The sequence below is a fragment of the Thunnus albacares genome, chromosome 2 (genome assembly GCF_914725855.1).
Source record: "Thunnus albacares chromosome 2, fThuAlb1.1, whole genome shotgun sequence".
NCBI lineage: Eukaryota > Metazoa > Chordata > Actinopteri > Scombriformes > Scombridae > Thunnus > Thunnus albacares.
In genome coordinates, this window is record NC_058107.1 from 27,395,305 (window position 1) to 27,409,526 (window position 14,222).

The 14,222-nt window shown below is 40.7% G+C and overlaps 1 protein-coding gene across 3 annotated transcripts; it reads left to right on the forward strand.

The window, feature by feature from the left end:
* The first annotated feature begins 290 nt into the window (after window positions 1–290).
* plat (plasminogen activator, tissue) lies at window positions 291–12,863 on the forward strand. Of its 3 annotated transcripts, none has more exons than XM_044376134.1 (15): window positions 291–468; window positions 5,697–5,772; window positions 6,328–6,451; window positions 6,682–6,816; window positions 7,688–7,798; window positions 9,053–9,227; window positions 9,505–9,596; window positions 9,696–9,870; window positions 9,979–10,064; window positions 10,216–10,275; window positions 10,390–10,594; window positions 10,681–10,817; window positions 11,106–11,246; window positions 11,373–11,521; window positions 11,638–12,863. In XM_044376134.1, exons 2-15 carry the CDS (start codon window positions 5,710–5,712, stop codon window positions 11,803–11,805), a joined length of 1,821 nt encoding a protein of 606 aa, XP_044232069.1. In that variant the 5' UTR covers window positions 291–468; window positions 5,697–5,709; the 3' UTR covers window positions 11,806–12,863. The 3 variants fall into 3 exon arrangements, with proteins under 3 accessions (XP_044232069.1, XP_044232083.1, XP_044232076.1); XM_044376148.1 differs by having other exon boundaries at window positions 294–468; window positions 6,328–6,370; XM_044376141.1 differs by lacking the exon at window positions 291–468 and adding an exon at window positions 3,556–3,956.
* The last annotated feature ends 1,359 nt before the right edge of the window (window positions 12,864–14,222 follow it).

Below are 14,222 nucleotides of genomic sequence, written 5' to 3' on the forward strand. Positions count from 1 at the left end.
TTTGTGTGGATTTTTGAACTCTGTGAGTTTAATTTTGTGGTGAAGGCATAATTTTCAGACTGATAATATCAGGACTGGGGGAATCCATGCACATTTTTTAAACAAATTAATTTTTATTTTCTCAAAGGTGTCGACCAGAGTGTTGTTTGTTCCATATTTAGAACAAAAAACCTGTTCTAACAAAGTGTGTTTTTTGCCCTGCAGCTTGGAGTACTTGGGACAGTCCCGTCTCGTGTCGGTACCGCCCATCAGGCTGCATCATCACCATCATCATCCGGCCGGTCTACCATGCTTCCCTGCTGAGGTCACTCCCAGGCTGCAGACCTCCCCCTTCAAACGCCGACAGCACCGCGATAAAAACGGAGAGCGGAGGGATCAGGACACAAGTCCGAGCGACAAACACCAAGGACACTACATCACTACTGCAGAGATACTGAGAAGTGACCGATTCACAAGATTTTACATTGGGTGAGAGATTATTCTCCTTATGTGTTTGACTCCGATGCATTCGCTTTTTCTTTATATCTGGGAGATGCAGATCCATCCACACTGTGCACCAGTCTGTTCTCTGTGGTGTAACATCACTATTATTTGAATTTGAAGAGTTCATCTATTAGAGTTATAGAGTCTTAAACATTTTGCATGATTGTTACTTTCTGTGTTAATAGGAACTAGAGGAAATATCTTATATCTCTCTGTTCTTTGGGGTTTTTTTTTTTTTTTGCATTTGATGAAAAGTTACTGAAGAAGGTTATTTAACCAGTACTCTTTAAGTTGATAGACCAATTTTGGCTTGGCAATATTTCAATATTATCATATACAGTTTTGCAGTAGAATCTTATATGATTAGACAACGATATGGATTTCTGTCATATTTAATGATAATCAACAAAAAATAGATCAGAAAAAAGTAGGAAATGTAAACATACTGTAAGTACTTCTAGACCTGAAACTCAGTGTAGTTAAGAACTGATTAACATTAAACTTATTTAATACCTGATTTTGCATCTTGGCAGACACAGTCTATGGGGAGTGTATTAAGTTTTATGCATATGGTGATATTCATGTAACCCATGTTGCCCAGCCGTAATGCTTTCACATCAGCTGCGTGAGCCCTTAATTTACGTCTCTGCGTCCACCTCCACCTGTTTCATATGGTGGGAATATAATTCACATTCACATACTTATATTCTCAAACACTTAAAGTTAGTAAATTCATGTGTATCAAAGTCATGTCAAATCTCTTTTTGCAACACAAAATCACAAAGCGTTCTGTTGCTGCTTCTCTAAATGTTACAAGAACAGGGTTGTATTGTGCTTTGCTGCTGCACTCAGTGTGTGTGTGTGTATATATGTGTTATCGAGGAACATCCCTGCTATGATACTGATAGTCTACGTCGGAGTATCTGTGTACCACTCTGAGCCAAAAGCTGCACAGGCTCACTGACTGTCACTCTTATCAGGCTAATGATTTGGATTTGTGTGTGAGCAATTTGGGAATTCTCCTCCCCAACATCCGTCCGCACAGACATTCCCCAACACATGGATATGATGTACTGTTTGCGTCTTTGTATGTTGAGAGTAAGTAGAGTTTGTATCCATTTAATTGCATTCCTGGCAGTGCGGTCAGTTGGGTTTGTGAGTCTGGTGCCTCGCACTGATGTTTGTGACTCACAGGATCAGTGAGTTTGGTCTATAAGCTGTAAACTAACAGTAGGTCAGACAGAGGATAAGCCTGCACCAGTTCGTGGGAACAATGAGCAGAAGATGACGATGAATCCTTAGAGAGTGAATTCATAACCGAGCTGAGAGCTTCACTTGAATCTGGACAAAAACTCTTTCACGTCTCTTCTTTTCTTGACTGGATTTAGGAATTGTATCTTCATCTAATTGCTTCAGTGATGCTTATAAATCCCATCAATGCTTCTATTTGTGTCTCTTCCTCCATCTATCCCTGTGCGGTCCTGGAAGATGGGATGACTCAGGACTACTCACTCCCTTTCTACTGACCTCTGGGATTTGATTTCTTCTCCTTTTGCTCCCTGCTGTTGCCCTTCTCCTCTTTCTCTCTCTATTTACTCTCTCCATCCCTTTATCTCCTTCCACGCAGCTGTCTCACACTCCATCATCTCCTTGGTTTATTCTCATTTCCAGTGTCATCACATGCTTTTACCTGCCTTTCTGGCATGTGTATGAGTGTGTTTCTTTCTGTAGCCTCTTTGATAAGGATTCAAAGCCTCACATTGTGCACAGACCAGAGGGAAGCTGGAAGGCAACAATGCAACTCTCTGTTCTGCGGGACTTTACAGAGCCGGATCACAGCTGGTTTAATGAGGCTTGACTGAAAAAAACCCCGAGTAGAGAATGAACAATGCCTGCTAAGTAGCTTATCGACATGACATCACCTGTCATAACACATCACCAACAAACATTCTACACGTATGCAGGGTTCTTGAAGGAGCAACGTCTTAACTGAAACTACTGTAAAAATTGAATGCAGGGTTAGGCATCCCAGCCAGTTCAAAAACATGGAATGACATTCAAATTTACCACGGGAAACTGACGCTGCCAGCCTGCTGTGACAAAAGAATGGGAATAGTGTTGTTGTACAATCCGATCCAACAAATGTTGAGCTTTCTAAGAAATCCTTTAGTGCCAAAGAAAATCAGACTGTAAAAGCGCAGCAGTGCTCACTGAAAAGGTGTTTCTTCTGCCAGTTCCTCCTCTGGGTGTCAGGGTGGGCAGTGCACCCACTCCAAGTGATCAATCAAGCATCTGTTCTGACAGTTGTAGTGATGGGAGACAGCAAAAGTAACCTCAGAGATACTTTAAAGCACACAGCGAACCAATCATTTTAAATTCACAGGTAGATGTAAGTACATTCACACCATTTTAGGCTTTAACATTTTGACCTTGTTACTGGAAGGCAAAAATGTCTCACCTCCAACGTTTACAACCTCAGCGCATCATCATCATTACACATCCTCGCTAATGGTCCGGAGAACCTACCGCAAGGAGTCAAACATTGCGGTCAATACCTTTAAATACACTAACACTGCAGATTACAAGGAAATGAATAATGTTTGTGGGTAACCATTTTCTCTCAGCTGTGGACATACATTTTCTGTGTTTGTGTGTGTCTGCCTGTCTCATCATCTGTTGCATGCATTTGCCCTACTGAACTGATGCATCTTATAATTGTTGTCATTAAGCTGCTCCTGACTCATAGTCTGGCTGCTGCGCCTCCAAAGATGTTTTCATTTCTTCCATTCATACTTGACCTACTAGGAAAAACCACATTCTGCACAGGCAGCATACTTGGTTGCACATGCTTCAACTTTTAACTGATTGGGTGTAACAAACAAATACCTTAATCCCCTCTAGGAAATCATTTTCACTGTACGCCCAGTAAACTAAAAGAGCAGCTACAGTTGTACTTTGTGTCCTGCAAATTAGACCTTTAACATGATTTTGCCTGCACATTTGTTTACTTTGTGTACTTCTGTCTGTACATATGCATTAAATGTTGTAAGACAGACCACAGAAACAGTTAAAACTCAGGCCAGTTGCATTGTGGGTTTGTCAGAAGAGCAGTATGTTAATGGCACCCCAACAGGGCCTCTGCATGTCAGATACCACGGACTTTAGAAAGGGTGGGATACACATATGTTCATGTCTGATGTGTGTGTGTGTTTGTGTGTGCATGCGTTGATATGTATGCACGTTCCTGAAGCGTACGGGGTGTATTTAGCAGGAAACACATGTTTTTAGCTGACAGCGCTGGGCGGCTAAATGGAGCTGAGCAGCTGCACAAAGGAAACAAAAAGGAAACTGGTCTGTTGTCGTCCTGCCAGTGAGGCTCAACTGAGGGGGGGGGGGGGGCAAAAGCGCACAGGCAACATAGTTTTTATTTGTCCGACACAAGGATAGCTTTCAAGGGACTTGTCCTCTAAATGGTGAGTGTGTGAATGCATGTGTTTGTGTCTGTGTTTTTTAAAAGACAAATCCTGAGAGGGAGTCTTTGTTTAAATGAACAATGAGCAGAATGCACAGTAAATCTTTGTGTGCAGAGGTGTTGATTAGCTCCACGTTCCTGAGCACTTTGTGTATGTGTGTGTGTGTGTGTGTGTGTGTGTATGTGGTTGCCAACGTAGCCGTTGTACCTCACCGATAGACACTGCTCTGTTTTCTATTAACGCAGCAACCACAGAAGGTGAGTCAGTGAGGAACCAGCCGACAGAGAGAGGAGAATGTAAAAACATTATCAAGAATAGAAGTGTCAGCGCAGGCATGTACATAGATGGTTATCGGTGTGTTTCTGCATCTTTGCGTGGGTGTGTCTGTTGAAAATTTTTCATCTTTATACTGAGGTAATTTTTATTTTTCATTCCGCACTGTGTGCAACTTTTTTCTCTCTCCTCTTTCCTATTTTCCCCTCTCCACTCATCCTTCTTCCTCTCAAACTCCCCCCCCCCCCCCACACCCACTCCCTTCCTCCTCCTTTTGTGACTCATATTTACTCACACTTGACTGAGAAGCAATAGGCTCTCTCGTCCACACATTTTCTATATAATATGACTCCAACAAAGAAGAGGAACATGTCTGATATTAAACATCTATTCTTAGAATTATGAAATGGAAATATGAATTTAGTTACTTTTTCTGGCATTAGGCTTTCCCCTCAGTTTTTTTTTCCTCTTTTTCTTTATAGTCCTGAGTCGGTTTATCTTCTTTCCAGCTGTTGCTTTGCTCTGTAAGGAAAGGAATGCTGTCAGTATGATGCAGAAGCTTTCTGCTGTGCGACCTCCCTGTCGTCGCTTCAGGGTTGTTCAGACTGTGTTGTTTGTGGCCTCTGTTTGATGTCTCATTTTGTCAAATGAAGACAAGATAATCTGCTTCCTGTTTATCCTCAGATGGGGATGAATTATGATAAATTGGTTTTACGGTATGGGAGTGTAAATATGGTGAAGGACTGGGCTCGTGATAAGAAAGTGAATCAAGGAAATTAAATTGAGGATGCCAAAGACTTACACAGCATGAACTTTTTGAACTTATCATCAGACTGTCCTGTTCAGGCTGTTCCTGTCTGAGTCAAGAAGTCAAGACAATATCAAGAAACTAGAATTGACCCCCAGTTTCCCACAAGTACCCCACCTGTCCCACCCTTTCCTCCCCAGTGGTGTCCCTCAGTTAGCAGACGTACATGGAGGAAGGAAGCTGAATAGAGAAACAGTATAGTTGAGAGAAGCATACAAGGTGACCAGTGCGGATATTTTTCCTGCAATTGTTGGCTCGGTATAGATGACAGATTCACTATTAAAGATTTATATGGATTGATGTTCAACACTGAAATCCCTCACTCACCTTACTGTGTTGAAACATTTAATTTTTTAGACATTAAACTGAATTTTCTTTGTCAATTCTGGTTTTCATTTTGGTTGTACTGCAATCTTGTGTACAACTTTGTTAAAAAATGTTAAATAATGTTTGATAATGATTGTTCTTATGTGTAAAACTATGTCAGATAAAATGCATAAATCAGCATCGAGACTTAAAAAAGGATTTTGTGCTTTTTTTTCTCCAGATAAAGCTACTCTGTGTATCAGTGCTGTCATATGTCAATCTAAACTGTATCTTGTTACCTTGTAAAATCTTCTCTCAGTTGTTTCTAATCTGTATTTATATTGCACTTGCAGCACTTGACGAGCCATGACCAGAACACTTGGACTATTAATACTACTGTCTGCTCTCTGCTGCTGCCTAGCGGACAATGTAAGTACTGCATCATTTTCATTAGACTTACAGTAACTTCAAATCCTACAGACCTAAAAGGGGTTTATCTGAATGCTTGTGAAATTTGCAGCTTTGTATCTTCCCTTATGTGTACAAATATCAAATTAAAGAGACTTGAAACTCGCTACTTACTTACTTCTGTCACAGCAAACATTTAGTCCGCTCAATCTCTTTGTTTCTTACATTTATTTTATTGTTGAGCGATGATGTTTTAAAAATATTATCTTGGTGATGCCTTCAAATACTTGCCTTGAAACTCAGACATTTGACACATCTGAAGATACTGAACAGCAACAATTTTAATACAAGAAGATACCAACCTCCCTTTCACAAAATACTGTGTATGTACTGTATGTGAAGCAAGTTTCAAGGCTCTGAACGTCTATTTTCATATCATACTAAAGAAATAAAGAAATAATTTTCATACCATGCTAAGAAATTATATAAACACAATGGTAGACTGGAAACTGATGCCATGCCACCATTTCCTATGCACTGCTGCACAGTAAACGTCTCCCTATTCTCCTCTTGCAGGTGGGGCTGCTCCGCTCAAAGAGAGGGACTCGTTTTTACAGAGGTGAGCGCAACCGGCAGCCAGACAGACGGCCACTTTTGATAATTCATGTCGAGAAGTCTTCACCTTCCCATGTCACCTCCTGTGAGCCCCATCACACATCTGTTTGTCTTTTCTAATAACACCATCATCACCGTCATCATCCTCAAATTCTTTCTAATTCTGTCTTGTCATTCATGTGTTTGTGTTCCTCTTTTGTTTTTGTACCTTCATGTTTTTAACCGCATGTACATGTAACGATATATCTGTGTGTCATCCAGTTTGATTGGTGATATATTTATTGTTTTTTTTTGTGTGTGTGTGTGTGTTTTCAGCACTTTGTGTGGATAGTCAAATGTCATCAGTGCGTAAATATGGGGACACTTGGCTGCGATGGAAGGGACAGCGTGTGGAGTATTGCCGTTGTGCATTAGGAGGACGAGAACTTTGTCACACTGTGCCCGTCATAAGTGAGTGTGACATGGACGCACACACAGACACACACACACAGACACACACACACACGTGGTTCAGCTGAATCATTTGTCTTCATTTTTGTCTCTTTCTAATCAGATTATATTTTGTTTGCAATAAGCAAAACATAATCTCCTGTTTTTTTTTTTTTAATGTGTCTGTTAATCTGCTTGCTTGTCCTTTCTGACCTTTTTTGTCTTTCAGTACAACTTCACTTGACTAACTTACTCTAACTTGCCATTACAACCTCAGATGATTATTTTTTGTTGGCCTGCCTCGCTCATCCCTGTCATTTCAGTGCATCTAAATGAAGATCTGCTGGGTTTCTGTGTTTTGGAGTGGGAGTAGTTTAGTCTAAGATTGTTTGAGATACTCCTGCCAGACCAGCCCTCGTGCGTTCTTTCACCCCCATTGACGAATTCTGTAAAGCCCCTCCCTCAGACAAATTACAACCACGTTTCAGTCTGACAAACTGGCGGCCTGTGAGATCATACTGTTGGCAGTGAGCAGGGTGGTGTTATTCTGAACGCCAGCCTTTAGGAAATGTTGAAATAATAAATTAAAAACCCAACTGGTGATTGAATACAGCCGGTTTTTCACAAGAAAGAAATCCAACTGTACCATGATCGCACAGTATTTTATAAGTCAGGTGTTAGAAAACAGTCAGCAGATACATTAGATTTAATTCTTACTGCATACTACTCAGTGTTCCAACATCATATGTGACAAGCCCAGACATTGAATTTTCTGTATACGCATATACGCATCTTGGCCAATCAATCATATTCTGATCATTAAAAATGTTTGTGTGCTGAAAAACTTGATGATGTATGACTGACTAACCGGCTCATTGTCTGCTCCTTCCAGACTGCTACGTGTCTCAGTGTTATAACGGAGGGATCTGTAAGGAGGCCGTGTACACTTCAGACTACATTTGCCAGTGTCCCCGAGGCTTCAGTGGGCGTCAGTGTGAGATCAGTAAGTACTCATCAAACTCTATTATTATACTACCTGTGCAATGAGCTCTGCAACAGCTCGCTATATCTTGTATTTGACTTTAAAGGATGGGTTCCCAATTTTTCACATCTGTCAGGTGCCTAAATGATCATTGAAATAGAGTTTTCTTGCAGTAATTATTCCTCCTGTTCATACTGACCATTAAAGATCCCTTCATAATGCGCTTACAGTGTAAGTGATGAGGGACAAAATCCACAAGCCTCCTTCTGTGTAGAAATGTATTTAAAAGTTTAGAGTCAAGTCAAGTGGATGTCTTTTTAGTTTAGTTAGTTCAGTTGGCTACTTTAAGTACCAGATTCCCTTTTTTATTACTATCCCATTGCAGCTGAACACGGAAACAAAGAGGGAATTTTAGACTCAAAAGACTGTAATTTTGACTGCAGAAGTCTCATATTAACTTCATAAAAACTTTTAAATACATTTTTGCATGAAAGGAGGAATGTGGATTTTGTCCCCCATCACTTATATTGAAAGTGAGTTTAGAGGGGATCTTCTAATGGTCAGTAGGAATGATTATAATGAGGAAAACCTGTTTCAATGTTCACATGGGTACCTGACTGTTGTTTAAGACAAATTTGAAAAATTGTGAACTTATCCTTTAAAGCAACAAAAAGTCAAGGGAGTTCCATGATGAGACGACTGGTGACACAACACTGATTTAAATGTGCAACAAACATGTCAGTGAGTCTTGATAAGGTCATAGACTGACCTGTGACTCATGTAGTAGGTGTCACAAGCCTGTGGTTTGGAGGGAAGATGAAAAGATCATAAACCATGGAAAAACATTCTGGGATATGAATGTTTGTGTTTCTGCGGGCTACTTTTTCAGGCTTTTAGGACACCCCGCCCACTCAGTGGCGTAATTATGTGAACCCCAGCGGTCACAACCAAGTGATTTCAGCGAAACAATAATGAATTAAGAGGACCAGACTCAATAAATCTGATTTCATTTACATCATAGTTTATGTTTCGTCATTTTTTAAAACCACTAATTGGAAAAATACAATATAATTGCTATTAGGAAATAAGTTGTGAGTTTAATGCCTTGTATAAGCGATAACAATGTTTTAAATGGCCTACGTTTTTTCCAGATCCACTAAACAGGCTTTATTGTCTCAGAATAATTGATTTATGTCAGTTATTAGAGTGATATCAGAGCTATATATAGATGAGGGACACTATATTTAGTAACTGAGCTGTCTCTCTCTCCAACAGACACCAATGAGAAGTGTATTGCTGGGCAGGGCAGTGGGTACCGTGGCACACAGAGCATGAGCAATACAGGAGCAGAGTGCATAAACTGGAACTCTACGTCTCTGAGGGGAAAGAAGTTCACAGCCAGAAAATTGGACGCCAGCAGTCTTGGACTGGGCAATCACAACTTCTGCAGGTATGAGACCAATCTGATCTGTTTAGTGCTGGAGCTTCTCTCTCTAATTGTGTTCATGCAATTAAATCAAGGATGGTGTCTGATCATGCATCACAAAAGACGCTGGTCTAATGTTAATGAACAGTGCAGGAATTATGCATTTTTATTCTGGCGTTTAATTGAATTCAGTGATATCTGATTGTGGCACTGTAGCTGATGGTGAGAGTTTCTGAAAGGAAGTGGTTTTTACATCCTCATTGTGAGCCAAAATATTTACTTGCCTCTCTTTCTCTCTCAGGAACCCTGACGGTGACAACTCTCCCTGGTGTTACGTCTATAGAGGCACTCAGATCAACTGGGAGTTCTGTTCCTTGCCCAAGTGTCCAGGAGGTAAATCTTTACAAAAAGTTAATATATATATAAAGTAAGCAGAAACAATAATAATTAAACAATTAAATGCTTACACACCTCTGTTTCTCTGTGTTTTAGAAAAGTACAGAGAGTGTGCGGTGGGCTACGGGCAGTCTTACAGAGGTACAACAGCTGTCACTAAGAGTGGCTCTCGCTGTCTCCCATGGGACTCCCCAGCTGTGAAGCGCAAGCGCAACAATGCATGGAGATCTGATGCACTGGAGCTGGGGCTGGGCAGTCATAGCTTCTGCAGGTATGGATGCCAAAACACATAATATAATAAAACAAACACACATGAGAGGTTCTTCTTGCATGCAGATATTTCAGGTTTTCATTGCATCTCTCCTTCTTTATCAAACAGGAATCCAGATGGTGACGTGGGTCCGTGGTGTCACACCTACAAGAACATGCAGCTGACCTGGGAACTGTGCGACATACCTAAATGCTGTGAGTTCCCTTGTTTTGTTATTGTTTCAGTGTTGTTGAAGCATAGAAAGACTGATGCTAGAAGTCAGCTACACATTAGATCTGTATGAGCTAAAATCCTCCGCGCAGCAGTGTGCCATCAGGCTAACCGTACTTGTTGCCTCTTTTTCAGCGAGACGGCCATCTATCACCACTCTCGGCCCTCGTGCCCCCACAACTAACAATAACAGAGGTAAGACATCTTCACAACCTATGAAAATCACAGAAAACAGGAGTCAATTTCCTCTGATGTGTCTGGTGTTAAAATTTTATTTAACCATCCTCCTATAACCGTTCCTCTCTGTAGAGACTTGTGGCCAGCGTTTAGACAACTCCCTGAATAACGCCGCCTACCGCATGGTTGGGGGCAAAGAGAGCGACATCTCAGAGCAGCCCTGGCAGACAGTCATAAATGTTTACCAAGCCCGTCTCAAACAACACTTTCACCGATGTGGAGGAATCCTCATCGACTCCTGCTGGGTCCTTTCTGCTGCACACTGCTTCGAGGACAGGTAGGAATGACTCTCAAACATCTCTCACAGGTCATTTAAACATGTTTTTCCAGGCAGCATACGAACATATTTCATGTCTTTTTCAGAGATAAAGCGGAGAAGTTGGAGGTGATTCTGGGCCGCACCTTTAGGAAGCAGAATTCCAGCAGCGAGCAGATTTTTAATGTTGAGAAGTACTGGATCCACGAGAAGTTCAACAGTGAAACATATGACAATGACATTGGTGAGTGAACATTTCAAGAGATAAAATGTGTAATTTTGTAATGTTCAATTCGTTGCTGTTGTGGTTGAAAAAAAGAAACAAAAAACAGTGTTGTTTCAAGAGTTCTGTCATGCATAGAGTAAAAACATGAAAATTGAATTAGGTGCTTGAGTTGCCATGTTTTCCTCCACAGTGATGATATGGAAATTTAAGTGGGCAGCAAAGGCTCATTAAGTTATACCTCAGACTTCATCCCACACGGTACCAATGTATTACACTGACTTTCCTCTGGTCACTTTCCACTTGCAGCTCTGCTGAAGCTGAAGACAGACATCGGCATCTGTGCTGTAAACTCTCCAGAGGTTCTTCCTGCATGTCTGCCTGAACCTGAGCTGGTGCTGCCCGACTGGACTGAGTGTGAGATCTCAGGCTATGGAAAAGACAGTGAATGTAAGTAAACCTCATAATTCACCCTACACTCTAATTTTGATGTTGTTGACATTTATGTGACTGACCAGCAGAGGGCGGTACTAGAAAGCTTTCCCACAAATCAATAACCACGCCACCTCTCCACAGTTGCTGCTGTGTACTCCGAGCGTGTCAAGAGAGGCTATGTTCGCTTGTGGCCCAAAGAGCGCTGCATCCCAGATGTGCTGTCTGGACGGACGATTACTTCCAACATGCTGTGTGCAGGTGACACCAGAGGCCTGGATGATGCCTGCAAGGTGAGAGCACCTGAGTTTTGCACTGAAAATCCTCATTTAATCACTGGCAGGATGCTGCAGTGATGGTAACATTCCTCTAATGTTTTGTTCTCTGTCCATTTGAACTTCATCCACAGGGGGACTCTGGTGGCCCACTCGTCTGTCGAAACAATGACAGGATGACTCTCATGGGTGTGATCAGCTGGGGTGATGGTTGTGGGCAGAAAGATAAGCCTGGCGTCTACACTCGTGTCACCAATTACATCGACTGGATTAACGACAAAATCAAGGCAAACCCAGTCTAATGTAAGACAGACTTGCAAAGAAGATGTTGTTGGATGAACAGAGTGGGTAATGCAACATACACAGATATGTTTATCAGCAAGATCCACAGGATTCATGTTCAGAGCCAGTTTACCTGAATCCAAACTGGATTTAAGACCACTCCTTCAGAGACGAGAAGGACCTCAGTCATGAGTTTTTACGCTCAGTGTAACTTCTCAAGTTTGTCTTCTGTTCTTTACTGTTTTGAATGCAACAGTATCTATGGACAGAAACACAGAACAAGCTCTTCTTCCTCCTTCTGGGCCATCTTGATCTTTTTTGTCCTTCTGTGCATAAAAATGTTTGATTGTGCTCTCGGTATTGTTATTTTCTGACACCGAGTGCAGAGAGCAGGTTGTCACCAAACTGGAGGTTTAGGCAGTGAACCTATTAAAATAGGAAATGCCGATATATTCCTCTTCTCTTTTGTGGCTGGCCTCATGCTGGTTTATACTATGAAGTCACAGTGGTAGACTTGAGGTCAGTAGCACTTTTAATGAACGCTCCACTCAACACAGGCATTTAGTTTGCACAATAAGTCACATAGGAATGCTTTTACTGCTCCAAAAGGGCATTTTTAACAAGTTGTGTGCACATATAGTGAACTGTCTTGTAAATCTGAGGGTATGTTGTCTTAATTAGTTTTAATGCAAACTTTCCTGCATTTGCTTATTTCAAGGCCTTAAAGGATAAGTTCACATGTTTTCAAATCTGTCCTAAAACAATATTCTTGTGCTCAAATGAACATTGACACATGTTTCTCTTGCCGTAATCATTCCTCCTGTTCATACTGACCATTGAAGATCCCTTCAAAATACACTGACAATGTAAGTGATGGGGGTCAAAATCCACAAGCCTCCTTCTGTGCAAAAGTTTATTTGAAGCTAATATGAAGCTTCAGCCGTCCAAATTAGACAAATCAAGTCAATATCTTTCAAAGTTACAGTCCGTTTAGTGCCAAATTCAATATTTTTGTTACAATGCTTCCACTGTGCAGCTGTACAGGAAAACACTGACTGTCGAGATACAAAGAGGGAATTTTATACTAAAAGGACTGTGACTGTGGAAGATATCCACTTTATTTGACTCTTTGTTTAACTGCAGATTTTGTCCCCCATCACTTCCACTGTAAGTTCATTTGGAGGGGAGCCTATCCTTCGAATACCGTACCTTCATCCAAATGACAAAACGTATCTGCTGGTTCAGATTGTGCTGGGGTTTTTTGTTTGTTTTTCAGTTTCCTCTCTTTTAAGGGGAAGGTTTTTATTCAAACCTGTGTCATGTTCATTAAGCTTCACTATAAAGGGAGTAAAATCGCTGTAATTTTGTATCTGACTTCCAGAGCACTTGTCTACCAGACACCTGGGTTGAGCCCAGCGTGTACAGTATATACAGTAATGTATATTGAATTTATATTGGAAATAACTGGGGGGCTGTTTTCTCTGTTCTACGTTGAACTGCTTGTTGACTGCAAAGCTCATCTTCTTACTCTCAGTTTGTCTTTCTTGGGTTGCAATGTGATAGACTCTCAAAGGAAACTAGGTTTTAGATGTTTTGTACTAAATTAATATTTATGTGTATTTTATATTATTTTATAGAGACTTAAATATGTGTTGTAATGTGTGTACTGTAGTGTAATAATTTATTGTCTCCGCCATTATAACCACAACCTCTGGCAACATACTGCTTCGTCAATAAATAAATAATAAATATTTGGAATAAATCTTGTGTGCTTGTGCTTTTTTTGTGTGGTATTTTTGTTTTTACTGGACAGTTGATAGTCTGGAGGGAGACAGAAAAAAAAATACTGTATTGTAAATGTTTATTATCCAGTAACACCTCAGCTAATGACAACTCGTGGTTGTCATAGTAACAGTAAGGAGAGATACCCCAGTAGGTTCATTAAAGAAATACATATTATTAGTGAGGATATCTGCCACTGTAAATGTGGCAGATATCCTCTTGATATGACTAACTCAGACTGCTGAAGTTCATACAAGCTTCAGATAAACTTTTAAATGCATTTTTGTGCTAAATGACTGTGTGGACACACTGTGGATTTTGGCCCCCCATCACTTACATTGAAAGCACATTTGAAGGGGATCTTTTAATATATATATAAACAGGAGGAATGATTACAGCGAGGAAATCCTCTTTAACTGCTCATATGGACACCTGACTGTTGTTTTAAGACAGAGTTGAACTTGCTCAGTTTATCAGCCTTTGAATGACGTTAAATTTCAACCACTGGAAGTTCTGTCATCATGTTGGAAATAAACCATCACACATAATTGTTATGGCTCCTTTTCTCACACGTTCACATTTCCATATAAAATTCTGTGAATTCTACAACTAACTACATGACAAATCATATGATGACTTTCATTCAAGTGATTTC